Genomic DNA, 27,491 nt, shown 5'->3' with positions numbered 1-27,491 from the left:
ACAATGCGAGTTTTCACTCTATTTCACAGCTAATTTATGGTTCTTTAATCTCTTGCAGCAGAACAATCTGAGTAATCCTCCGACACCCCCAGCCTCTCTTCCTCCCACTCCACCTCCTGTGGCATGCCAGAAGTTGGTAAACGGCTTTGCAACCACTGAGGAACTTGCTGGCAAGGCTGTTATGTTAGGAGGTCATGATGGTAAGCCTAATACTTAACTGTTTCCATAATACATGAGTCAGGTTTGTAGCAAATTACAAAACAGATAACAGGGCTGTTTTTCAGGTGATACAGTCTTCTTTTATAACAGCAGCATGCGTAGCCTCCTTTTTAAGGTTGTCATCGTTTTTATCCGGCTTTATTTTACACCAGTTTAAAGTCAAATGATAGTGTTCTCCCTCTCCAAAATATGTTGAGGTTATAAGCACTCTTAAGAAATGAAAACCTCAAAATTAAGTTATTTTGTCCAGTATAAATGAATACCCAGTTCGTTAAGCGAGCTCAGAAACGGTTTCTCGGAAATGTGTCCTCAGTAGGCTTTGTATGTCATCAGTATATATTTCTAATACTTGTAATTTTGTCAAATTAAAACCTGTTTTCTCTTAAAGAACATTTTATGCTGCTCTCTCTAGAGGACTGTTCTGTGATAAAATCCTTCTTTCCGACCCTTTCATTGGTTTTTATAAAGTGGGGTTTTTTTTGTTTTTTTTTAATTAAAACAAGAATACTCTCGTATAATGGGCGGAAAGTGCGCTCAAGAGCGACGTATATCTTTTTTGCTCAAAAATTGCAGGTTTTTGTGAATACAGAGATTAATCATAAACGGTCAAAAGTGTTTGAAGTACAAGTGAGTAAGTAGTGTTACCGTCTGCTGAAATGCCTTGGTTGCATCTGAAAGCCAGCAGCCCCCTGTTACACGGAGCGTATATCAATAAGAAGAGTTGTACCTGTGTCTCATTGTGCTGTATTTCTCTGGTTTTAGTTACCAAAGCTCTGGGACCAAAGCAGTTCCAGTTGCCTTTCAGACCACAAGATGATTTATTAGTAAGAGCAATGGCTCAGGGCCCTAAAACTGTGGATGTTCCTGCTTCACTACCAACACCACCTCATAACAATCAGGAGGAATTAAGGTGGGTTTTCCCCCCATCTTCAAATATTTCCTTGGAACAGATTCTATGCTCTTGCAGTAGGGGATGAGTCTGTGAAGGTGGGAAGAAATGAAATTCATTGTGCACAGCCACACAGTGCAGAGAACATAATGGGGTTATTTATTCTAATTAACTCTCAGCCTTCCACCTGTGGGACAGCAGTGTAGTGGAAAAGGTGACTTTCTGCCTTTGCTAGACACTATATCCTGACCAGTTGTCAAGAATTTATTATCTTGGTTTATTAAAAATGGAAGAAAACTATATAAATTGATCTTCCAGGAGCCAGCATGGTGATGACAGCATGCTGTGCAAATGTCACAGCGCCTACCTGATTCAGCTTTTGTTACATATGAGAAATGCTTGTTACGTATGAGGAAACATACGGGTTTCCCTGCAAAGACCTTACCTTTTGTGTCCCTTTCACTTGGCTAACCAAAGCTTTGAAGCGCTGAAGCCTGTCTGTAGATGCGGGAGGATGGACCAGTGAATTTGACCACAGAAATAGATGTCTGCCCTATTGTGGATCTTGTGTGTGGCCTTGGACCATTCACGCAGTCTTGTCTACCTCAGCTTGTCTCATTTGAAGGAAGAATAATAGCACCTTCCCATCTCAGAAGAGTCTTTGAGAATGAATATAGAGTTAAAGTCTGTGAGGCGTTGGAATATGCTGATATGATAGAGATGGCTGTTTTAAATCCAGTAGGTGAAGGCTTGCTCAAAATGCCATGAATTTTGAACACGTTTAAAAACACAAGTTTGTACAATAATCCAAAGCAACTTTCCAATCTTCTGTATATCCTTCAGGCCTGGTGAAATGAATCCTCATTTTTGCATGAGGAGGTTAATCAGCTAATACTGGGACAGTGAGAGCAGAACAGTGACTTGACTTTTAACAGCAAATCTGTCTCAGATGCCCTTCTTCCCTTGGGAAGAACAGGGAGTGCATAATGGAGAATAAGAGAAACACCAATTGATAACTTTTAATCTTCTTTTTCAACAGATGAATAAGTGACTGTAACAGTAGTATAATAGCCTTAGATAGAAATATGCAGTACAAAGAGTTTAAGTATCAGTATGGTTTTTACAGAGATAGGTGGAGCTGTGGGAAACGGGCAGTTCTGTGAGGGAGCTTGGGCTTCATTAGTGCCTCCTTGCTTTTATGTGTCTTTTCCAAGAAACCACCTTGTGCACTGGAGCAGTAGACCTGCAGAAATGATGGCATACCACGTAACTGTGTTCCCTGACTAGTAGTAAGAAGCAAGTTCACGACAGATTTGTAACAGTCATGATTTATAACTTTGGCTTACCAAAGGTTTTTAGACCATTTCCAAAACAGTTGTTCCGGATTTTGTTCCAGGGTTCAAGATCACTGTGAGGACAGGGACACTCCTGACAGCTTTGTTCCTTCTTCCTCTCCTGAAAGCGTGGTGGGAATGGAAATAAGTAGGTATCCAGATTTGTCAGTCGTAAAGGAGGAGAACCCAGAACCTGTACCATCTCCCATCATTCCCATCCTACCCAGCAGTACTGGAAAAGGTGAGGCTGCAATAGCAGAAACAATTAAAACTAGACTTTTTTTTTTTTTTTTTTTTCCATTCCTACCCCTGTAGGATTAACCTCATGTGTATTTCATTTTATTTCCAGGTTCAGAAGCCAAAAGGAATTATATAAAATCAGAACCTGGTTCAGGAGCATTACCTGGTTCTGGCTTCTTTGCCTCTCAGCTCGGACCATCCCAGAATGGTCCTAAATCTGGCCTTATATCTGTAGCAATTACTTTACATCCCACAGCTGCTGAGGTAAAAGAAATAAGCTTGTATGTTATATGTATAAAATACAGCAGGACTTAATATGTTTTATAAGTAATAACTATTAGAATGGGCTGTCGAATAGTATAATAAAGCAGCTGTTGTAATTTGTAATAATTTATCTTACTGCTGTTTTACTGCCTGTCTGGTTAAAACCAAGGTGTTTTTATTATTGTTTTTAGAACATTAGTAATGTAGTAGCTGCATTCTCCAATCTGCTCCATGTCAGAATTCCTAACAGTTACGAGGTTAGTAACGCTCCAGATGTCCCATCCACCATGGGAGCGGCAAGCAGTCACAGGATGAACCCATCTATGGAGTACAGACAGCACTTGCTATTTCAGGGTCCTCAGGCAGGATCCCTGGGATCTGCTAGGCTTGTAGGGTCGTACGGACTAAAGCAACCTAATGTGCCATTTCCTGCAAACAGCAATGGTGAGTAGGCATTAGTTCTTTGCCGTTTTCAGCACTGACCTTTTAGTTGAGTCAGTGTTGAAACTTTTTCAGCCGTATAAATTCACACTCTAGATCTAAGCATTTGATTCTTGTTTTAAGTAATACTTATGTGATCGGTGCCTGTGGACCTGCTCCTGATGTTAATCATAACTTAACGGAAATCAGAGATGGATCAGACCTATTATATTGTTCATCTCATTGCCAGTTAGGTGTTTCTTGCGGTAATATATAGTGGTGTTAAGTTTTCTGTCAAGTCTGATTCTAAATCCATCATTCTGGGAGATTGTTCCTATGCTAGAAAATTTGACGTATTCCTGTGTTACCTTCATTACTCATTTCACATACGAGAATGTATTTTTGCCTTGAATTTGGCATATTTGGCTTAGGTCTGCTTTAAACAATTTCCCTGTTAGGACATGATTTAAAGCTTGCCTGCCGTGCCCTATCCCAGAGGATGCTAGTCCTCTAAACCGCTGAATGATATTGCGACTCCGGCATAAATTTGATTTAGTCTGATATGGCTTCTTGCAAACTTACCTGTTTTCTAGGTATAGGTGGCTATAAGGATCACAGTCAAAATATTGCAGAAAGCTCAGCATTGAGACCTCGATGGTGCTCTCATTGCAAAGTGGTGGTTCTTGGTAGTGGCGTGCGGAAATCCTTCAAAGACCTGCCTTTCCTTAAACAGGTACTGCAATAGAAATTTAGTTTCTTACACGCAGTGGTCAATGAGCAAATGAAAGCGGCAAAGGTTGCTGCTTATTATGCTAACTGATACCGTTTTCCTGGTTTCTCCATATTCTCACCTCTAAGTGTGTGCTAATTCAAGATAGGACTTTCAAGCACGTTTGTAGTACAAATAAGAAATGTCAAAGGTGTCCCTTGTGTAAAATATATTTCAGTAAATTTCCTCAAATAGGTTACCTATAAATGACACCTTTCTAAATGCTTCCGCTACCATCATCCTTCCATAACCACTTCAGTTTAAGAACTCAGCAAGAGTCTATTTGTAAGGCATTTTGCCATTCTCCATTTTGCCTTTTCAAAAAGTAATAAAGAGCAAGGATACTTTTTTTTTTTTGGGGGGGGGGGGGGGGAGGGATGGGACACAGGGAAACAGTCTGCCAGGTTTCAGTCTCACCTTCTTGTATTTTTCATTATTTGTCTTTGTGTAAAGAAATATCCCAGCTAGCTCCTTATGGCCATATGCAAATACAGAATATTTACACTGGGAATTGTCATTCATTTAAAAAGGCACTGTTGGTCTTTGTTTAAATAAGATTGAGGTGGTTAGTATGCGACAAAGATATATAGTCAAAATGTATATATAAAAGTAATGTGGTGGTGTAGTCATAAAAGCACTGAATTCAGAGTAAAGTCTTGCAGATGGATCAGTAGATAAAACAGTATGATCTGTCTTTGACTAGCCTGAAATGAGACATTCTTTTGTCATCCAGAGATAAAATGGATTTCTACTTAGCAAGTGTGCCTGTGGAGCAGATGGGTGCACGGCACAGCATGCTTTAATTTGATTGTTAAACTTCTGTTCAAGGCAAGAAGTGCTCCAGAGCAAGGTTGTAGGTGGTGTTAACGCTAGATCTGTCAAATAATCAAGTATTTATATCACAGTAGTGCTCCTTATTTCACAAGTTTTCCACAAATAAAGAGGTAGACAAAGTTTCCAGCCCAGATTGGAAGATTTGTTTCATTAACTTACTGTGTGAAGAATGCTTTCAAAATACACTTCTAATAATGTGTTTGATTCCCAGGATTCCCAAGAAGGCTCTGATAAAATGAAGGACATTGTATTCTGTAGCAACAACTGCTTTGTTCTTTATTCAGCAGCTGTGCAAGCAAAAAACTCAGAGAGCAAAGTAAGTGTCAAACTTCGGTAGACCAAGTGAGCAGAGATTGCAGCGATTTTTTGAAGAACAGAAATGGGTTGAGGGATGTTTGTACTTTGTTTTAGAAGTTAATAAATGAATTACTCTATATTAGGATACTGAAATTTGGAACAAGCAGCATGAAGTAGAATTCATATTTACAAAACCTTCTGCCTAACAGAGGTGTACAACAGAACACAAACCGTCTTCTGCTGTCCCTGCAGGCTTTGAAGACCCAATCTCAGAAAAGCAATCTACACCTTTAAGTTCTCTGGGCGTTATAAGAAACCCCCGATACATCTTTTGGGGTGGTTTTCCGCATTTTTGTTTGGCTTATGTACAGTAAAAAACTTACAGCTGTGCAAACTGAACTGCAAGTTTGCAAAAGGACTTTACTTTCTTAGTGTAACTGGAAAAATAATCTTACTCGGTTATTCCTTTTTTTGGACAAAGTTGCCGTTTTCAAGTATTAATTACCAAAGCATTAATAAAGAGTCTGCTGGCTGACAGTGAAAAGGGAAAATAGCTTTGTAAGTATTGGAGATAGCACGGCGTTTAAAAGAAATTTGCTTAATCGAAAGTGGGATTAGGCCAGGAGTTTTTCCCAGGTGCCCAGAATACTGTGCCTCCGTTTTCTGCCTACAGGCACTAGGAGGGATATCCAACAAAACTTAAAGAAACTCAGTATTTTCTGCACAGGGCATTGTTTCTTGTTATGTTCAAATTCCTTTACTTTCAAAGGCAGATGCCAGTTAAGTGTCTTAGGGTGAGGATGGTCCCAGTATGAGCTTAGTAGATCCTCAAGTAGATTCTCAAATCACACTAACAACTTAATGTTGGTAAAACACTTGCATGTATCTCTCTTCATTTAATAATTACAATTAAATAGTCTTCATTCAAGACTAAATGGTCTGGATAGGTTTATTTTCATTTCACAGATAAAAGCTGTTGACAGTTTCTTTAAGCTAGCATAGTTTCTGCTTTTTCTAGTTCAGATGTTACTTTTTTCCCTAAACTGATGGAAATAACTGGCCACATGCTTCAAGCGTTACATAATTAGTGCTCTCTCACACTGTTTAATATGCAGCCTTCCTTCAAATGCATCCTACTTATTTTTTCAGAAGAAACAACAAAAATGATGGATGAGAAAGTATATGGTGACATTCACATCCCTTTAGTGTGCCATGTAACTCATGTTCACTTATTATTAAAACTGGGTGTCATTTCTGCACAAGTGCATCGCCGTGTACATAATTAAGTTAATTAAATTTCATGTTCTGCCTCTTTAATCCTTTCATTTACTCTTTCAAGATTAATCATACAAAGCGCATTAAGCGCTTTGAATCTAAACTTCCATTGTTCTTCTTGTTTTCTCTTTTTTTCTTTCCTTGTTCAATTTCCCCAGGTTTAATTCTTGTTTCATGTGACTGAATAGTTAATACCTCAAGGTATATGACTAATCCAGAGCCCTGCAGGAATTTACTCCTCACTTATTTCCATGAAAAATATATGACATTAATTCCCAGTCTTCCCCCTCTACCAAATAACACATTTCTTATTCTTTCAATTAATTCTGTGACCCGTATTTTAGATTAGTTTGTGTTGTAACCTGTTGGGGGAAGAAGCTATACAAACTTTCTAAAAATACCTAAGCGTTAAATCTTTCCGTTACCTTATCTGAGGCATTTGATTATTTTTTCTCGAAACCTAAAGAAAGGATTATTTGTGTTTCCTCTCCTGTATTAAAGGGAGCCATGCTCAAGGTGGCTTGGGAAAACTGTAGTACTTTGTAGCCCAGCCCAAGTTGTGGTAGCATGGGTCAAGGTAATTTCCATCTTATTTATTCCGTTGCTGCATCGTGACTTCAGGCATTCTGAATAATCTCTTCAATTCAGTTCTGACCTCAGAATGTTTTCAGGGGACGTTTAATGGTTGGGGATTTTTTTAAAGAATTTTCTCTTGATTTATCAGGAATCAGTTCCATCTTTGCCACAGTCGCCAATGAAGGAAAGGCCGCCTAAAGCATTCCATCAGTACAGCAACAACATCTCCACTTTGGATGTCCACTGTCTGCCTCAGCTGCAGGAAAAAGTTTCTCCACCATCTTCACCCCCGATCATGTTCCCTCCTGCATTCGAGGCAGCCAAGGTAGAGGCAAAACCGGATGAGCTTAAGGTAACAGTGAAACTAAAACCTAGGTTAAAAGCAATACACAGTAGTCTCGATGACTGTCGCCCTCCAAGTAAGAAATGGAAAGGAATGAAATGGAAGAAGTGGAGCATTCAGATTGTGATTCCTAAAGGATCATTCAAACCTCCTTGTGAAGAAGAAATAGATGAATTTCTTAAAAAATTGGGCACAACCCTTAAACCAGATCCTGTGCCTAAAGACTATAGGAAATGTTGCTTCTGTCATGAGGAAGGTGATGGATTAACTGATGGACCAGCAAGGCTTCTTAACCTTGATTTAGACCTTTGGGTCCATTTGAACTGTGCTCTTTGGTCTACAGAAGTCTATGAGACACAAGCTGGTGCCTTAATAAACGTGGAACTAGCACTGCGAAGAGGCTTGCAAATGAAATGCATGTTTTGTCACAAAATGGGTGCCACCAGCGGTTGTCACAGGTTAAGGTGCACCAATATTTATCACTTTACCTGTGCCATTAAAGCACAATGCATGTTTTTTAAAGACAAGACCATGCTTTGCCCCATGCACAAGCCAAAGGGAACTCATGAGCAAGAACTTAGTTACTTTGCAGTCTTCAGGAGGGTCTACGTTCAGCGGGATGAAGTGCGGCAGATTGCTAGCATAGTGCAGCGAGGAGAACGTGACCACACTTTCCGCGTAGGAAGCCTGATTTTCCATGCCATCGGTCAGCTGCTGCCTCAGCAGATGCAGGCCTTCCACTCCTCAAAAGCACTCTTTCCCGTGGGCTACGAGGCCAGCCGCTTGTACTGGAGCATGAGATATGCAAACAGACGCTGTCGCTATCTCTGTTCGATTGAGGAGAAGGATGGGCTTCCGTTATTTGTCATCAAGGTTGTGGAGCAAGGCCATGAAGATCTGGTTCTTACAGACGCAACACCAAAAGGTAAATTTTGTAAACTAAAGCGATGACTTTTGTGGATCCACCATTTGTTTTAATACTACTGTTATTTATTATATGTATGATAAACGTGTCAAGTTTTGCATGTTACTTTAATACAGAAATTGCAACGTAATGCTTATACTGAGCTTCCAAGGAGGCAAATTCTATCGTGAATGACTTTATTTAGTACTGTGCGTTTTTAATACAATGCTGTGAAGACTGAGGACAGCTTTGAGGAAATAGGATGAGCTGCAGATAAAAGAAGGGTATTTGTAATAAGCTCACAGAGGGAAACCTAGATGGAGTATTAAAAATTAATTAAAACAGTAGAAATATTAGTGTAGGTTTCCTTTTCTGAAAAGGGACTTTGACGTTATTAGTACACAATTATCTTTGAACCAGCTGTGCTGAAGTTTGCAAGTAACAGACAGTGAGTTGACCAAATCATTCCCAGGGCCTGGGGCCTGGGTTTGTTGTCTGTGGGGGTGGCAAGGGCGGTACATTGGACTGTAAACATACAGGGCAGGTGCGAGGAACTTGGGCCTGTCAGCGTGGCTGGTAACGCTCTGGGTTTTAACCACTTTGGGCAGAGCAAGGCTGAGTGTATCAGCACCCATAGCGCAGTTAGTTAAACCACTGCCTGGACAATTGCCTGGGCATGATTGAGTGCTGACTGCAAGCAATTTATGGAAGTAGAAAATAAAGTTTACTTTTTAGAAAAATCTGCACTGTGCAGGTTTTCTAAGGAGAATCTCTTTAGTGGCTTTAGAAGCTTGTCTGCCTGATTGCCTGAGGAGAATCGCACGTTGTTAGGGAACTGAAGGTTTTCATGCTACGAATACCAAAGCTGCCTTCCTGGGAATCGAGGTACAGCAGAAACATCATGCCTGGAACTTGTTCAAGAAAAAACAATAACTCGTCAAGTGATTCCCCTTTCACTTTCTAAACCCTAGCCTGTTTGTTTATATAACGAGCGATAAGATTGCTTTTCCAGTTTTGAATTCTGGTTCCTGGTATCTTTAGTTTTAAAGCTAGTACCATGGACCTTTTTTATTTCGTTGATCATTGTAATTCTTACTCTGTATGGTTCTGTAGGTGTTTGGGATAAAATCTTGGAGCCTGTTGCTTCTGTAAGGAAAGAATCTGAAATGCTCCAGCTGTTTCCTGGCTATTTGAAGGGTGAAGACCTCTTTGGTTTGACGGTCTCTGCAGTGGCAAGGATTGCTGAATCGGTGAGTCTTCACCACGGCAGCTCTTGCTGGATCAGCCCAAACTGTTGCATGTTTTATACACGCGTGAGAAGGGGGACAGGAAGAAGTGTGGAAAGTGACTATTTTGTTATGTGCTGTTGGCATATAATTACTTGGACTTTTTTGTTTTTGTCTGTTTTCTTGCAGCTTCCAGGGGTTGAGGCCTGTGAGAACTACACTTTCCGCTATGGCCGAAACCCCTTAATGGAACTTCCTCTTGCTATCAACCCCACGGGCTGTGCCCGTGCCGAGCCTAAAATGAGTACCCATGTCAAGAGGTTTGTGTTAAGGTATTTTGTTTTAATTTCACATAGTACAGCCCAGGGTTTATAGGCTGCTTAGGGTTATTTGTGCTTTCGTCTGCTGCTTACAAACCCTGTCGTCTTTGGCTGTGTATGTGCATGCCCAAATCAAAGGAATTGCTTTGTTGTCTCTGCTAGCTGGCTTTAAGTGTGTGTATGTCTTTTAAAAAAAAAAAAAAAAAAAAAAAGATTTAATTGGTTTTGTGGCTGTTTTCAGAGAAATCTTCAGTTTTTCTTGTATTTCCTGTTACATGCCCAATTCCTACAGGCCTCACACCTTGAATAGCACCAGCACGTCGAAGTCATTTCAGAGCACAGTTACGGGAGAACTGAACGCGCCTTACAGTAAGCAGTTCGTCCATTCCAAGTCCTCTCAGTACCGTAAAATGAAAACTGAATGGAAGTCCAATGTGTATCTAGCTCGCTCGCGGATTCAGGTCAGTTCTGGTATTAGGAAATTTATATAGAAATAACGTTTTTGAAAAAAAATGCAGTTGCTAAATTCCTTCAACTCTCTTTCCAAAATTGGCAACTTGTATGTAGTAAATCACTTCCACAGACTTCAAATAAGATTTCTTTTTAGTTAAAATAACTATCTTCCGATTTAATTTGTTATAGCTGTGTAGAAAATAAATGGGTTCTTTTGTTTTCTTTCAAGGTCTTTTTAGTATGTTTCTCAAAAGAAATCAGTGAAACGTAATAAAGATATGAATATTTAGACAGGCAGCATCATTGGAGATGTGATGTGTTCAGACCAAGCTGAGTCGAATGGCATGAGACTAGCCTGAAGACTTAAATACTTGATTGCGTTCATAAAATGAGATAAAATGAATTCATTGCTCTGTATAATTCTCTTGGTGGTTTTGCTGCACAAACTATTTTGCAAAAACTGTACAGTGTATCTTGCTATGTATGAACATAGTTATTGTTTATTCTAGGTTGGATTTAACTTTGCTGTGTTGAGTTCTTGTTACGTTCTTCCAGCCTTGTAAGGCCTCCTCTGCTTTTCAGTGCATTTATAATCTTTAAGCAGCTCAAGCAGGTATAGTGAGAAGGCTGTTTTTTCACCTAGATGGAAGCCAAATACTGCAGTATGTTTTCTTGCATCTTAAAAACTTAATGTAAATCTGGGTTTTGCACCCTTAAGAATGGATTGTTACAGCTGTAGTTACTGAACTGTGCTACTTTATTCTTTGTGGGAAGTTTACTTTTTGCATGATTTTCTCCAGGAATGGTTTTGGGGCACCCAGAAGAATGAAGTGTCAATGTAAATTTATTATGAAATTCTAAATCACAGCATGTTTTTTGTAGGGCCTGGGCTTATATGCTGCTAGAGACATTGAAAAGCACACTATGGTCATTGAATATATCGGAACTATTATCCGGAATGAGGTAGCAAACAGGAAGGAGAAGCTTTATGAATCTCAGGTACTGAGTAGTATTTGCTCACTGTTGCTTTTTTCTGCTTCCCTTGTCAAATGCTCATACAATGAAACAAATGCTGCCTTTCTCTTGATAAAAGCATGGCTGATGAGGGGGCCGCGCTCACTGATGGCTGCAGCAGGGTAATAGGAAGGAGTCAGGTCTCCTGGATTCTGTCTGCTGCTCTGCTGTAAATGCAGTAGGCTAAAAATATAAACACGGGTGCCTACAGTGTTTCTTATCAAAGGCTCTCGGAGTGCCTAAATGTTTAATAAATCTCACAGCACCATAGTCAAATAGGTAATATATATCCTCTTTCCTGGAGGACAAAAAGAGAGCTCTTACAGAGATGTCAGGACCTCAATTTGTACCGAGTACTCCTTAAAATTTAAAGCAAGCTTTTTTGTGTAGCACAGAGGTATTGTAACAGTTGAAAAGCATTTGTGAAGCGCCTCAAGATTCTAGATGGAGGGCGGTAAGTAAAGAAATCCGCGTAATTAGTACGCTACTGGAGGGCAGTATTAATTCACCAGAGATTTATGTTTATGACCCATCCATTCCCTCATAAAACAGTGAGGTGAATGGCAGTATCCCACGTGTCAGATGAAGTGTATGACTCACTAGTGAGCCAGTGTGCTATGTCCGATCAGGAATGCAGAAGAACACTTGGAAATATCCCGTGGCGCTGTTTTGTTTTAATCATTGGCTATTCTTTAAACTCTACAGGCGTCATTTTTTTTCCCTAATTCTGTTTTTCAGAATCGTGGCGTGTACATGTTCCGCATTGACAACGATCACGTCATTGATGCTACCTTGACGGGAGGCCCTGCCAGGTGGGTGGCTCTGGAGAGATCTCTGATCTCATGCTGGGCAATTAGCCGTGCCTCAGTTGCGTGCATTTCTCAGTGGCCTTTATCCTCTGAGCTGGTACACTGAGTCTTTGGACCAGCCCACTAAAATACTGTGTTCTTCTTCGTTAGCTTTATTCGTCCTTGATTACATATGATGGCAGATGTACAGCTGTGAAGAAAGAATGGAACCTTTTTAACATTTGATTTTTTTTGACGTTTTCTAGATAAAGAAGCAAGTACAGAGTAATGTAATTATATCTGGAAAGCCAGTGCACCCCTGAAGCTAAGGTCGTTCTAAGGTTTGCTTTAGATTTACCTCAAGTGATGCATCTTCTTAAAAGATAACCTTTTCCAAACTCTGTTTTCATAGGTATATCAACCATTCGTGTGCACCTAACTGTGTGGCTGAGGTGGTAACTTTTGAGAGAGGACACAAAATTATCATTAGCTCCAGCAGGAGAATACAGAAAGGGGAGGAGGTAGGGCTGTCTCATTCATTTTTACTTAGCTGTTGCTACTTACATTTTATTTCTAGATACTTACATAATTTTATAGCCACTAGCACGAGGTGTTTGTGCTTACGCAGGGTGGGGAAGAACAACATTCCCTTTCCCCTCTTCCAGTTTAAATCTTGACAGTTCCTAGCAATGCAATATCGCATGTATTTTACTGTTTAGAATCCTAGGTACGAGGAAAGATGTAGTAAAGCCCCAGTGTTTCATAACCGTTCTCCTGAATCTTCTTCCAGCTTTGCTATGACTATAAGTTTGATTTTGAAGATGACCAGCACAAGATTCCATGTCACTGTGGAGCTGTAAACTGCCGAAAATGGATGAACTAGAATGCATTCCTTGCTGTTTTTGAGGGTTGCTTGTCCCTGGGAAGAAGTGATTCACATTTTTGATTTTGTCGACAGAAAATCGTTGCCTTTTTGAAGGGAAAAAAAAAAAATCACTTCTGGAAGTACAGATTTCTAGTCAAGTATGAACAAAAAAAGAAAAAAAAATAACAAACAAGCACCAGAAGCAAGCCGGCAAAATCTGAAGCTGTCTTAACTTTCCAGACGTATGGAGGTTAAACTGAATTAACAGAATGGTCCAGCACTTTTGTTTTCGAGCTCACTAAGGAGAAACTGTTTAACTTGGGCAAAGAACTGATGGCTGACCTGCGGAAGGGCAGGTAGGCATATATGAATGTAAGACTGAAATCACCAGCGAAAGGGAGAAGTCCAAAGTGCTGGCCACAGCCTTATTTGATAAAGGGGCAGGCCCTCTAATTAAAGAAAAATTTTAAATAAAAGTAGACACCACTGAACAAGGAATGTACTGAAACGACTTCCTTAGGGATAGAGCTAAGGGAAAAAATAACTTGCACTAAAATACATTTAAATACTTGATTCCATGAGTCAGTTTATTGTAGTTTTTGATTTCTGTAAAATAAGAGAACCTTTTTGTATTTATTATTGAATAAGTGAATGAAGCTATTTTTAAAAAAGAAAGTTAGAAGAAAGCCAAGCTGCTGCTGTTACCTGCAGAACTAACAAACTCTGTTACTTTGTACAAAAGTGTAAATATTTTGAGAAAAAATACAGTATAAAAATAGTTATTGACCAAATGCTACCAGACTCTGCAGCAGTTCGGGTGCTTATTATAAAATGTCAATAGGGATGTTACAATATGATCTCATGTATTAACAGACATGCGATTACAATTATGGAATAACCAAAATCTCAATTTAAAGAGAAGGGGGTTTTTGTTTTTGTTTTTTTAATGTTTAAAGCAGTCTCAACTGTGGTCTATTAGTTTATTTTTTTTTGTTGTTGTTTTTTAAGTAAACCTTAAGCCTGGTGCAAGGCGTGTATATTACAACTATGACTTTTGTAGATGTTTGGGTAATTTAGACTGATTAATTTTATTTGTATTATATTGTTGCATCCCTATTTCTTAAGTCAGGTTTTTTGTGCTTACAATTTGTGATAACTGTGAATAACTGCTAAAACCACCCAAAATAGAGGCTGAACACTGTTTTCTCTTTTGCAAAAGTAGTCAAGATTAGGTGACTGTTCAGCCCAGGTTAAATCATGTAAACAGCATAGAATCATGTAGATGGAGCTTAAGTCTGATACGATAGCCTTCTTAAAAGGAAAACAAGGAAAAAAATTAGATGTAATGTGCTTGCAGCTGCAGGACTCTGGCAATAGGGTTTTGGAAAATGTAATTTAAAGATGTGTTTGTATGGATTGTTTTGTTTACATTTCCTTAAAAAAATAAACACTGTTTTGTGTTTGCTTGTAGAAATTTAATCAGCATTTTGAACCAGGTTAGCTTTTTATTTTGTACTTAAAATTCTGGTACTGACACTTCACAGGCTAAATATAAAAAAAAAAAAATGAAGTTTTTTTTTGTGTGCACAATTAAAGTGGACTGTAAACTGTTGGTATATTCAGTAATACAGTTCTGAACTTGTAATGTATATGGCATGATGTATTTTTATCTTACAGAATAAATCAATTGTATATATTTTTCTCTTGATAAATAGCTGTATGAAATTGTTTCTTGAATATTTTTCTTCTCTTGTACAATATTCCAACATCCTACCAGTATTTGTCCTACAGTTTTTTTTCTGTTCTGTATAATAGTATCTAATGTTGGCAAAAAAAAAAAACAAAAACAACACAAAAAAAAGAATTTTTTGAAGTATACAGAGTGTTATGGGTTTTGGAATTTGTGGAAACAGATTTAGAAGATCAGCATTTACAAATAAAAATATTTTACATCTATAAATTACGTCTTCCTGCTTCCGTTTGGCCTGTCTCTTTTTCAGTGGGTTCGGGATTGCCTTGCCGCTTCGGCCGGCGAGGCGCGTGCGGGCTGCTCGCGGGGCGCCCAGAGGCCCGGCAGGTCGGGCAGCGGCGCCGGGGGGCCGGCTCGCAGCCCAGCCCGGCGCTGCCCGCTGCCGCTCCAGAGGGCCCCGGGGCCCGACCCGCGGCGCTCCTCTGCTTTGACTTGGCGCCGCAGCAGCCGCTTTTCTCTGCCTCCTTGCCTGGTGCCAGCTGCCGCTCTGGCCTACGCAGCGCAGCTGGAAGCGGCAGAAAAAGAAGCAGCTGTTGTGTTGGGCATGGTTTTTCCTTATTCAGCCTTACTGCCCCGACCAAAGTCAAAAGCTGTCCGAGGGCAGTTTGCAGGCTCCAGCGCCGCACTGAACCATTGCAGCAGAGGTAGCAGATTCTCTGCCGCCAGGGGAACAAATTTGCTTTTCCAGCTCTCTTGCTTCCGAAGCGCATGTTGCTTGTTTGCATGAAGCCACAACTTTGTGTCAGCTTGTGGCTCCTCTAGCCTCTCCGAGGTTAAAAACTCCTGAGAAGGTTGAGTCACCATCCCTCACCAGCTCCATTTGGCCCTCCAGCAGCGTCACGAAGCCTCACGAAGTTTGCAGTCAGATGCTTGTCTGGGTTTTCAAAGCTAGGGCTACTCGGCGGCGCAGACCCATACTGCTGCTGTGTCGCTCTGCTCCTTTACGGCCTGGAGCGGATAAAGCAAATGCCTGCCGCCACATCCAGCACCTGCCCTCTGGCTGGGCCCGAGACTGGGCCCGACCTGGCGGGAGAGTGCAGAGCTCCATGAAGCCAGGGGAGGCACCAGGTGAGCGCGAGGGCCTGCTGCAGGGCGTCTGGGTGCTGATGTTCAAGGCCCCCCCCCCCCCCCCCCCCGGGCCGTGTGTCTGTCAGAGCAACAGCTTGGCAGGAAAGCGGTTTCTCTCCTGAACGTCAGCGGCCACCCGGCACAACCTGAGGGACAGCGAGAGAAAAGAGCCAGGAAGCAGCTCTCAGTCCTCACTTTCGAAGTCAGGCGCTCAGCCGTGGTCACTACCAGCTCCATGGGGCCTCATGAAGGCTTACAACTACTCCTAGACAATGTTTTACAAGTAGCAAATGTCGCTGTGTGACAATAGCAAACAAACGGTGCTGTGACAGCCTGTATTTCACAGCTGAGATTTTTTTTTCCTTCACTTCTTCCTATTCAGCTGCGTTAGCAAGAGCCACGTGTTGGTCAGCAAAGACAGACAACTGCTGCCTACCCACAGACAGCACCTGTAGCACCTGTCCGGGAAAGCAACCGCGTCAGTACTGGCGGTTTACAGACAGGCTGCATAACCGGCGCTGTTCAACTGTGGGACTCCCCCTCCCGCCACCCCCGCTGACTTAGTTGTATGGCTGAAGAACAGCTACGGCTCTGGCCAAAAAAAAAAAAAAAAAAAATTCTTCACTGCAAAAAAGCTTGTCACAGTGTGAGAGGGCGTTGCTGCAAGGTGTTCCTGGAAACAGGCGCCAGGGCCTAGGCTCGGCTGCAGGACTGCGCGTGCTGCCCAGGGCAAAGCGCGGTAGTGCGCCTGCAGCCCCACGGCCTGCCATGGCGGCAGTACGACTAATGTGCGGAAAGCTAAGTTTCACCTGGCCATCGGCCTGCTTGCCCTGGCCAGGAGTCAGCGTATGACCTGCACCCCCACGGTCCAGCCCGTGCGGCTGTGCGCCCCTGTGGAAGTGGTGGTGCGCTGTGACACAAGCCTGCGAGCGCAAGCTGTGCGCACGATGAAAAGCAAAAGCAAAGACAGAAGCGAAATTGTTGCACCAGGAATGGGGACACGCGCAAAAGTGAGCGCAGCAGTGCTTGGGAGGCTAACGTGGTGGGTTGTACTGCTGCCCGGGTGGGAAGTAGCTGCTAAAGACATCATCTTGGGTGCTGTGCTGTGCCTAGGCCACGTATGTGCGCGGCAGCTGTCTGCCCCTGCTGAAAGATGCCCAGACACCAGCAACTCAGTAGAAGGAGGATTATAAACCTTCAAATGACAAGTCCCAAAATGTTATATGTATGGGGTAAAAAAGTGACTTTTTTTTTTCCCCTAGAGTGTAAGAATATTTATCAATCAACAAGCCAGCCGCAATTCAGTGCTCCAGCAACTTTTTTTATGCTGTATCCTGTATTTCCGTATGGCTATGTGTAAGCCTGCTATTATTGCAGGCTTGAAGTCCACATTATTGAGCAGTTTTTGATAGCAGCTTCCAAATTTCCCCACAGGGCAGCAAAAGGTCAAAACCCCTCTGTGGCAATAAATTCAGACATTAAATAGAGAAAACAGCTGCTTTGCCTGCTGGAGGATTTGCTGGGTTTGTGATTATTCTGAAGCACGCAACACCATAAAGGCCACAGGGGGGGGAAAAGAAAAAACGAGCAAGGCTCGTGCACAGCCAATTTGAAGGCCAAGAAAAATTGCCCAGCCTACAGCAAAGCCCACCGAACAGCTGGCAGCAGCTGTACCAGCCCCCAGCTGCTTCACGCCGGCTCCCAGGAGCAGTCACCATTAAGCAGCGAGGCATAAAAGAAGCTGCAGCTCACCCTTCTCCCCCACCAGCACTGGAATTAATTCCATGCACAAAACTCACTGAGGTGTCACCACAAGGAAACAGGCTTTCATCCGAAATCCACTCTAGAGCCACTGGCAAACTGCTCTGGTCCATCTTAGGCCGCCTTTACAGCCCCTGCGGCAGGCTGCAGCTCCGGTGGTACGGCCAGAGGCTGCTGCGAGCAGCCACGGTGTGAACCTGTTCGAGCCCTGAAGGCCCAACAGTGCTGCCGCACTTCACCGGGCGTTTGGGAACGACTTCAGACTCTGCGTTCCCTGCAAGGGCCCGACTGCCATGGGGAGGCTCACGGTACGGGCCTCAACTGAAGGACAACTGCTGAAGAGGGCTGGGGTCGTTTCCAGCCTTTCACTGTAGGAAAGAGCTTGGCTGGTGTCTAAGTTACCTGCATTACAACGCTTTATCTGGAAGAACTTCCACTTTGGCCTGCTGGTCTGGGTTATGATAATTAAGACTCCGCTTACCTTGCTGCTGCCCGCTCCTGCGACTCGCCGCTTCCCCCGCTGGGGACGGAGGCAAGGCGCTGCGCAGCAGCCAGGCACTGCTCCTACCTGCTCGGGTTTCTTCACTTGCACGTTCTCTCGCAGCGCGGCTGCCCTGGCAGGCCGCTAAAGGACTGGACGCAAGTTGTCCCAAGTCAATCTGTCCTCTCCGCAGGACGACTCGGGTCTCTAATTACTCCAGCTTTACCGTTATCTGCCGCATGCTGCCAAACTGTCAATAATTGGATGCTGCAGTATTTCTGCGGTTGGAAAATGCTGCTGGTGCCCAAGTTAAAGGGCAAGGCTGTGCCGGCGCTGCTCCCGTTTGGCTGCCTGCGCGTCTCCCAGGGAGGGCTGGCTGCTCCCGCACGATAAACAAGGCCAACATTGGGAAAGAAGAGCTTTTTTCTTCTACAGCAGCTTCCGCACACTGAAGTGTGCGAGACTGAGGCAGGAAGTTAAAGAAAGAAAGTAGTGAAATAAATGAATTTGGGAAGGGAGAAATGCAGAGAAATGGAGGGGGAAAAAAAAAAAAAGAGAGAGAGAGAGAGAGAGAAGCTGCATCTGCCAAACCCTCCTGGAAGCGAGAGCTAGAGAAAGAACTGGCTGTGAAGAAAAGGGAGTGAAAACAAGGGAAGACCCAAATTATGTGAACGCTACTTTGCGTCAGTCTCTTCATTTGTGCTTTCTGGTCCAATGGCTACAGAGCAAAAGGCAATACTAATTAATAAAAAAAAGGGTACTTTATTTTAAATGTAGCTACTGCCATGAGTCATCAAAATAGACTTTGTAATAGTTGCTTTGCTTTAAATACGAGGTGACAAAGAATTTAAAATACATGAAATGTCCTAAAACTGGAAATTAACAGAACTAAACTTAAATATTACAAATGACAATTTTTCAGAAGATAAAAGGGAATAAAAATATTTTCCAGATAAGGTAAAATAATTTGGCCAGTTAAAACCATACTAAAAATGTAAATTAATGAGATACGGCAGAGGAAACACTCAAGGAGGACTCCTTTCTGTCACTGTCATTTAAAAGATCCACAGAGCTAAAAATCTCACAATTTAGACTACATTGCTCTAGTCATTTTTTCTTACTTAAAAAAACAATTCGATAATCCAGGGAAATCCAAGAAACTGCTGATAAATTGCACTTCTACATGCTGATTTGCTGTCGCGGGGCTGCCGCCATTACTGCTGCATCTGACCAGGGAGCGGTGACCACATGGACCTTCTCATGCACACAGCTTTTTGAGGCAGAGTATTTCTAAAGGGTGATCCTTGCAATGGTTGCTGCCCAGTGTAGTAGCCAAGGGCTCCTTGCAAAGCCCTCCAGAATCACTTAAAATCACAGCTGAAGGGCAATCAGATCGTAACGCTTCTCATAGCTGCATCCTTGTTGACTCAGCTCTCAAAATGCCACTGCTGAGGAAGGGACCCATCACAGATGGCCATGGTCATATATCCTTTACGGCTAAGTGGATCTACCACCTTCATGCACTGCCCCACAGACACCTGGTAGAGACGGTTGTTTTTCTGTGGGAGAGAGAAAGACAGATGGGATTTATTTATTAAAACCTCTGTTCTACTCCATTTTCAAACTGAAGCTGAACCTGATGCTTAGGGAGTGTTGCTGGCCGGGGGAGATGCCCCTTCCTTAGGGATGAGCATTTCAAAAACCTTTCTCCCAGGCCCTGGCACACAAGGCCCACAGCAGCAATAGTTAAAGCCAGAGTACAGCACGCCCCCCGCCCCATAACCACGTTCAGACCTTGACACGACAGCTCTCATACCCTTACAGGGGCTTAATTTGGATTTTTGTTTGTACCGTAGTTTCTTAATGAGGCGGAAGGATGATCAAAAACTGTTCCCCGTGCCTCAGCGGCGAGGAAGCCCACAACGGTACCCTGCAGCACAGCGACTGGTGCTCTCCTGCATGGTGGGGGCAGGTATGTGAGAACAGCCGCACTGGCCCAGACCTGGGCTCCGGGGCTCCGCTGACGGCCGTAAGCGGACAACCAGGGAAGCATGAAAACATGGCCAAGAATATTATGATTTCCCCCTCCACCTCCCCCCCCACCCCCCAGAGTGCTTATCCTGCCTCCAGCTATCTTTAGCTTAGAGGATTTCTGGAGCTTGATGCACTCTGTACTTTAGTCACCCTCTCCAGATTGCTCCCCTGAGTATGCGGCCACTCTCCCTGAAGTATTTTTTAACACCCACAGCAGCCTTTGGCGAGGTGTTGTACAGCTCATTGCCCCACCACACTATCAACCACCTCATTTGAACCTGCCTTCTATCATCTTCATTTGACAACCTCACGTCTTGTACTGCAAGACACAGTTCATAGTCAGCCCCCTACCCCCTTTCTACTTTCTCCATGCCACTGACTTACACCTCTACCTTAGTCTCCCTGCCCCTGCAAATCATCACTTTTCTAACCTAAAAAGAGTCCCAGACTACTCATGTGTTTTTCATATGAAAGATGCCCTACACCTCAGATCTTCCCTGCAACCTATCTCTGGACCCTATCCAGCCCTAATTTAGCCTTAAAGGAAGAGACCAGCATGCACAGCATGGACAAACTAAGGTGGTGTGATGACGTTTTTCTATTTTGGTCCCTTTTCCTTTCCTAATAAATCCTCGTGATTGAGTTGCTTTCTTTTGCCGTTGATCATTACTGAGCACCAATGGGACACGGTTACAGATACACCTGCATATGCCCAAGCGGCAATGCTCAGCTCAAAGCCCGTGTTTCCTATCTGAAGCCTGGATTCCCCACCACCACCACGTCCATCACTGAACATTTATACACATTGAATTTCCGCTGCAATTTTATTGTCCAGTCTCTTCTCAGGCTTGTCAATCTTTGTCCACTAATTTAAGCTGAAGAAACCTCAGTAATCCCCCATCACCAGCAACCTTCCTCAGCTCCCTGCTCCCACTCGCTCTCCCAGCAGTGGGCTGTGGTGCAGCCGGATGCAGGCTGTGGCAGAGCTGCAAGGTGCCTCCAACTGTCAGATACGTGCCTAACATCGTGATTGTCTGACAACAATAATGCACAGCAGATACATGCTCCAAATCTGCTTCTCTAGGTCTCTGAATCATCCCGGATTGCAACAAGCTTCCTTATTTGAATTCGTTTAGGAACCCATGCTCCCAAGGAGCAGCAAAACATGAATCCAGGACAGTATGTACAGGGCTGTCCTGCAAGTACACGACGCGCAACAGGCAGTTCTGGCAGTGCTCTTTTGTTTGTTCAATGCTATTTCTTTTACAGACTTGCTGCTATACCAGGGCATGTGAAGAGACAGTTTTTAACTTAACACTGAGGAGTCATATTTCATGTACATGCAGCATTAGTTCAGTTTTGTGAAATCAGTCACTCCAGACTCTAAGCTACTAACAAAGGAGATGCAATTGTACTGCAAAAGCAAAAAATTCTCTTAGTCCTCAGCGCTGCCCTGTAAGCGCTGCCCTGTAAGCCCTGCCTTCAATGAAGCACTAAGCAGAAATAACCGCAAGACTGCTCCTGTGTCTTATTCCTGCTAGTCCTGCAAGGCAACACAACACAGTGCTGTGAGATGGATTTTGTTCTTTCCAGCACTTCCCTGAGAGCCACAGTTCTGTGGGTGGCTGTGACGAAGAGGAAAGAGTCTAGATGGAACTGCAGAAACTTTCCTGCGTTGGAAAGGAAAAAGCCCAGAGCCCAGGGAACTTGTTCAGGCTGAAATGCAGCCACCAAAGCTGTGCAACGCGGGTATGGGCGGCATCACCCGGGGACTGGGACTGCTATGGTACAATTGGCTTAGTAAACGTGAGGTTTGTTCACAATTAAACCCCCATCCCTGATGTCTCAATAGCGTCACTGTCGCTTATCAGGGTGCAATTACAAGAAACGTGCTGCTATATGCCACCGACCCCACTTACCCCAAACGTCCACTGTTGTGACCCACCAGACCCATGGCATTTCATGAGACGTGGTGGATCAGATGAACGGGTTTCAGAAACATCCAAGCAAAGGAGATTATTTAAAATCAGCTCGTGGTCTTCATTGTAAACCCAGACCTGAAAGAGGGAAAGCATTTATCATGAATCAGGGCAGGTGCCTTACATCTTTTGTTCAGCCGCAGAGCCGGCGATGTCGCACATGGAGGCCAGAGACGGGCCTTGCAACACTCCGTTTCCTTCCCAGCGTTACATAGCATTACCCTGGGCAGAGGCACCGGTAGGACCACTTGTGTTCCTGCTCTGTACTAGCATTTTTTCAAAACTAGGCAGCACCCCCACATGTTCCTCCTGTCCAGGCTCCCAGACAAGACACAACAGACAAACAACAGAGGATCTCTGAGCAGGTGATGAGCTACTCTCTGAGCCAAGCCATTAAGCCAGGCACTAAATCCCCTTATCCAAAGGCATGAAGGAAGGCTGGTGGTTTGCCTCAGCTACATGCAGAAAGCCAGCCTGGGGGGCCAGAGGGGGAAGCTGGGAAACAGCAGATGGCACAAGAGCCGTGTGGAAGCAGCTTGGCAGGCACGCAAGGCAAAAAGGCATCTAAAGTCTTCCTGGAAACTGCTGCATTTGGCCAGAAACACATAAGAATTTGCTTAACACTTTGCTCTAGGAGCAGCTTGTGGATGCTGAACGATGAGGAACCAAAATCAGCTGTGCAAATTCCAGCACTAGGCTGCCTATGAGAGTCCCTGCACTGGTCCCAGGGTCCGACTCCTTACAGCCAGTGGCCTAGCACTTGGAGACCTTCACTCAGGTAGAAAATGATCTCTGACATCCAGATGCTGTCACAACTTTCCAGATCACTCTCCGGGGAGCGTGAGAAATTGCTGCTCTACCATACTCATGCTGAAAGCTACATGTTTCACAGCGTAGAGGTTTATGCCCTCTATGTTCCTCAGCCAGGCTGTGTTTGCTAGCTGGGCCAGGCTTAAACCTTTAGGGGGAAACCAGCCCTCCCACTTTACACCCACTTTGTTTCAGGGCAACAGGGGCCTGAATGAAAATCCTTGACCTGGACCTCAACAGCCTTCACAATATCCCAGAAGCCCATGTGGTGGTGGGAATCAAATTCACATTTGAAGCTCAGCTTCTCTCTACAGCCTATCTGCATAAAGCAAGAATGCGTCATTTACATTTGCAGCTACAGATATGTTATGTGATTTGTTCAGAAAGTTCCTCTGTTGCCACGCTGAAAATTACTGTCACCTCCCCACAACGAGCCCTGTCAGTTCATTCTCTCGCATGTGCTAACCCAGCGCAAGCAGGTATTTCTATCATCAGCAGAAAACCACTGTTGGGCACACCTTTGGTTGCTGTGGTTCATGCCCCTACCCTGCTGGTGCTCACTGACCCCATGGGCCTAAGCCTTGCCCTTGAGCGAGGCACATTTGCCATAGCTGAGGGTTCAGGGAAGCTGAACCATCCATCTGGTTTCACTCTGGGGGCTGCTGGTCCCACCTCTCTCCCTCAGCGCCCTTCAGGCTAGCAAAGACCTGAGCCAAGAACAGTTGGGTAGAGGATCCTGGAATTCTCATAACCAACAGCAAACTCTAACACTTGTGCTAGAAAGCAAAGAAACAGGTGTAGCTTTGGTGCGTGCACCTCAACATCTCCTAGGTTACATAAGGGTGGAGGCTAGGAGAAAGTATATGGGAAAACTGGAACTCAAAAATCTAAACAGAGAGAAACTATGACAACTGAGAGACAAAACCGCAGAGGGAACAGACCTTTAATCAAAAGCTGAGTAGTGGGATGCTGGGAGAAGAACACACATCGGTTAACATCCAGTATGATCCTTCTCCAGCCAGCCAAAATTAATTTCAAGGTAATTATATGTTTGAGGTGGAAAAGTAAGGAGAGAGAGAAACAAGCCCCACAGGACACTTCATAGTTCCAAAATTCAGATTCAAGAATGGAGAAAGAGAAGTTCCCCGCTGTGGTTCATGGTTTTGTTTTGCCCTCGTTATATAACTGCAAGCCTTTGCACACCTTGAAATTTATTAAGTTATATTGTTTCCCTGCCTCCGAAGACTGGAAGGATGATGTTCAGCTCTCATGGCTGTGAACTGGGCTGCTGCGCCACCCACAAAGCTGCAGTACAGAAGAAAATATCTCCTAGCAGAAAGCATCTGACCTACCAGGAAAGTCTTCTGCTCGTATGTTCTTTTTGTCAGTGACTTGCCTGGGTTCAGGCTCAAGCCAAATAGTGAAGCTGGGCCCATAATCAGTAAAGTGTCAGCCTGGAATTTACACCTCATTTCTAAGTAATGTCTTGTTTTATCCTCCTACATGTTTTCTAAAAAAAAAAAAAAAAAATGCTATTACCCTTTCTGGATAAGAAGCAACAGACAAGGTGCTCCTGCATCCACCTCCTAACATCTGGGAGACTGATTTTCTAAAAAGGTAAGTGTGCCTAGCTCCTACCACAGAGGAAACACCTTCAACCAAGTCCTCCAGAGAGGCACGCTAATCATCGATCTGCTCCACTGTCTACAGGTCTAAAGAAAGTCACTGACCCTTTTCAAGGAAGTCAGATCAAAGCACTGAGATCTAAATAGAGTCTAATTAATTGCTTGTAATCTTAGAGGCGAAAAACCCTCTCTCTCTCCATAATGAAGATTATGGTATTCCTGTTAAATGTATTATTTGCTGAATGCTGTTGGATTGATCTCTTTCCAGTAGCTCTTTTCCTCCGTCTCTCAGCCCAGAGAGCAGGAGAGGAGGAAAGGTGTGAGGAGCAGTCTTAGAGAGCACCAGCCCATTTACCTGCCAACTAACCTCCTCCTGAGGTTCTACTGATGCTCCCCAGCATTGAGATGCCTTTCCTCAGGGAAAGCATTTCAGTTCTGGTAGTGCTTGACAGGCTTTATACCTTACTAGGACCTATTAACTAGTAGTTTTGCACACTCTACTGCTTGGGCGCGATCTGAGACAAGCAGCAGCTCATAGAAAGGAAGAGACACCCGTTATCCCCAAGCACCCGTCACAGAATATGCACATCCACCCCTCTCTACTGCTGCTGAAAGGAGATGAGCCAACATCCTCCGCTGCTCCCCACCAAAGCAGGAGCTGCTCCCAAACAGCCAAGCACAGGGACCTGAGCATGTTCAGATTTACAAGGAAGAATTTAACATTCACTCCTCCAGGAAAGAAAAAAAAAAAAAAAAAAAAAAACCACACACACACACAAGAAGTCCCAGGTGTTTCACCTGAAATGAAAGACTTGCTCAGGCCTCCTATCAAGGTCAATACCTTCAGCAACAGGGGCCAGAGGTCCTGCTCCCATTTCAGCCAGGCACTTAGGGGCCTGGAGCACAGTAGCTGGTGCCCCTGTCACAGGTGAGGAAAATATGGAAGTGGGAGCTGCAGATCTGGAGCAAACGCTCTCGCTACTAAGGCAAAGGTTGCATGTGTACATATCTTTCTGGTCACCTAAACACACACACACGTGGCACTTGCTCGAGCAGGTTTTGCAGACAAAATAAATGAGAGAAAGGCCAGAGTACGACAGGCAGGCATTGCTGCAGAAATAACCAGGCACTTAAGGAGCAATGCCCCTCCAGCATCACCCCTTCTTTTACTCAAATACTGCTTATGAAGACTTGAATTTAGGCCCCTCGCTGGGTAGTTCAGACCATTTACAGATTTAAGACTGAGGTTTCCTAAGGCTTTTAGGATGTTGCTTTTACCCAAGTTACACATAAACAACCATCCAGCCTTCTCCTGGACTGATTGCCGGGACAACTTCACATTCTCATTATGTACAGACAGGCAGGTACAAAACAGGGCTCCTGCATTATATTATCATATACAGTTTAATGAAAAGTCTGAGGACAACTGTTATACGGCTGTCCTTGCGAGGAGTCACACCTTGCTGGATGCTGATGTGTTTTTTTGCTCTCTTCCTGCTAATATTTGTATTTCTTAATTGAGGTTACAGGTTGCCACTGTTGGTAACTGATGCATGCACTCTTTTCCCTCTATGAACCCCTATATCCCATGAATCCCTCTCTATCTTACCATAACAAAAAGATCCTAGACTATCTTACTGGTTTTTCGTTTTTTAATTGATGAAATTATTGCCACAGTGTGATCAATTAACATAAATGGACAATAGCTACCCAAGCTACTTAGGAGAAAATTCAAGTGAGGAGAGGACTTAAACGTTACCTCATCCTCTAGGAGGGTGGCCCACACTGTCATTTCCTTTTGCAAAAATGGAGTTAACCAAATGAAACTTTGGGTCAAGTATCAACGTGGATATCTGTTTTAACTCCTAACCTAGATAAAAAAAAAAAAAAATTAAGAATCTGCAGTAGGTAGAAGAGGAAAGCCCACTGTTTCTAGGGAATAAATACTTCAAAATGATATGGAACAAAACAGAAAGCAATCCCCCTGATGCCTTGCAGTACAGTGTAATAAAAGGGATAGCTGGCCAGCTGGCACAGCTTCATGCATATACGCTCTTATTTTGTCTGCAGATTGCATTAGCAATAGAGGAATGCACTGAAAAACTTCACTCCAGAAAAATATAAGACAGTAACTGCTAGAAAAACAGCTTTATATGTGAAAGAAAAATCACTGCCATGAACCATGTTGACAGGAGAAGCATTCCAGTACTTTGATCAGTGACAATCCACTGCTTAGATTGGCACTATTGCTTTATTCAGTCAGAGAGAGTTTTTAAAAGCCAAAAATTCAGCTTAAGAGCACAAAGCCGCCACCTCAGCACTGAGGAAGAGCTCTGCCTAGCTATTGCATCACCACAGCTAGCTGCATATACTGTAGTTCCTGTTATTATGGATAACAATAACATCACAGCACCAAATCACTCTTGTGAAAGTCACCCAGAACAGCCATGCTTGGCGTTGTACGATCGTTATCTGAAGCCGTTTTATCCAGCAAACCCAATGTCCACCGGAAGGTCATTCTAAAGCACATGCTTGTTCCCAGTTGTACATTTCAGCAAGTGCGTTCCTGATAGTTTGTAGAATGGATGAGTTATTTGTTAGGAAGGCTGCAGAAGCGTGCTGCTCAAACTGTTGATGAAATTGAAGTAGCAAGCCGATATCACAACCTGCACTTCTCCACGCTCACTCTAGACAGGTGGTGTATCAAAAAAGCAAACTTACATCCATGATCCAGACATACAGGGAGAAAGACCTTACAGAAGAAATGCAATGATTTCGTGAGTACAGCCTTCTAAAAAATTGCCTCAAGAGCAAGAGTCTAAAGTACTTGTTTGGATTTATAAAGTGCTACACAAGCGTTAACAGCGCTTTTCTGAAATTCCCTGCTCAATTATCTTTTAAAGTCCCATTCGGCAGAGTACAGTTGTACATGCTTCGACACCTGAGCACCATC

General features: G+C 43.4%; 2 protein-coding genes across 40 annotated transcripts in view; one reads left to right on the top strand and one right to left on the bottom strand.

Annotated features, from left to right (window-relative positions):
* The window catches only part of KMT2C (lysine methyltransferase 2C), a 207,594-nt gene extending 192,604 nt beyond the window's left edge, over positions 1 to 14,990 (top strand). For 27 of the 31 annotated variants that reach the window (XM_068934237.1, XM_068934226.1, XM_068934241.1 and 24 more), the window contains 15 exons: positions 59 to 200; positions 982 to 1,129; positions 2,505 to 2,683; positions 2,792 to 2,946; positions 3,138 to 3,390; positions 3,960 to 4,099; positions 5,181 to 5,285; positions 7,266 to 8,385; positions 9,478 to 9,614; positions 9,780 to 9,922; positions 10,203 to 10,371; positions 11,246 to 11,362; positions 12,116 to 12,189; positions 12,578 to 12,686; positions 12,956 to 14,990. In XM_068934237.1, coding sequence (XP_068790338.1) covers positions 59 to 200; positions 982 to 1,129; positions 2,505 to 2,683; positions 2,792 to 2,946; positions 3,138 to 3,390; positions 3,960 to 4,099; positions 5,181 to 5,285; positions 7,266 to 8,385; positions 9,478 to 9,614; positions 9,780 to 9,922; positions 10,203 to 10,371; positions 11,246 to 11,362; positions 12,116 to 12,189; positions 12,578 to 12,686; positions 12,956 to 13,048 — 3,084 coding nt within the window. In that variant the 3' untranslated portion in view covers positions 13,049 to 14,990. Of the gene's footprint in view, positions 1 to 58; positions 201 to 981; positions 1,130 to 2,504; positions 2,684 to 2,791; positions 2,947 to 3,137; positions 3,391 to 3,959; positions 4,100 to 5,180; positions 5,286 to 7,265; positions 8,386 to 9,477; positions 9,615 to 9,779; positions 9,923 to 10,202; positions 10,372 to 11,245; positions 11,363 to 12,115; positions 12,190 to 12,431; positions 12,496 to 12,577; positions 12,687 to 12,955 lie in introns of those variants that run through there. The other 4 variants (XR_011139519.1, XM_068934231.1, XM_068934228.1 and 1 more) reach the window with 4 other exon arrangements.
* Positions 14,991 to 18,832: 3,842 nt separating this feature from the next.
* The window catches only part of GALNT11 (polypeptide N-acetylgalactosaminyltransferase 11), a 52,991-nt gene continuing 44,332 nt past the window's right edge, over positions 18,833 to 27,491 (bottom strand). For all 9 annotated transcript variants that reach the window (XM_068934214.1, XM_068934221.1, XM_068934217.1 and 6 more), the window contains 2 exons: positions 22,044 to 22,181; positions 18,833 to 19,649 (listed from right to left, as the gene is read on the bottom strand). In XM_068934214.1, coding sequence (XP_068790315.1) covers positions 19,518 to 19,649; positions 22,044 to 22,181 — 270 coding nt within the window. In that variant the 3' untranslated portion in view covers positions 18,833 to 19,517. The remainder of the gene's footprint in view (positions 19,650 to 22,043; positions 22,182 to 27,491) is intronic.

The sequence above is a fragment of the Struthio camelus genome, chromosome 2 (assembly GCF_040807025.1).
Source record: "Struthio camelus isolate bStrCam1 chromosome 2, bStrCam1.hap1, whole genome shotgun sequence".
In the NCBI taxonomy this organism is placed as follows: domain Eukaryota; kingdom Metazoa; phylum Chordata; class Aves; order Struthioniformes; family Struthionidae; genus Struthio; species Struthio camelus.
This window is presented reverse-complemented; position numbering and strand designations above follow the sequence as displayed.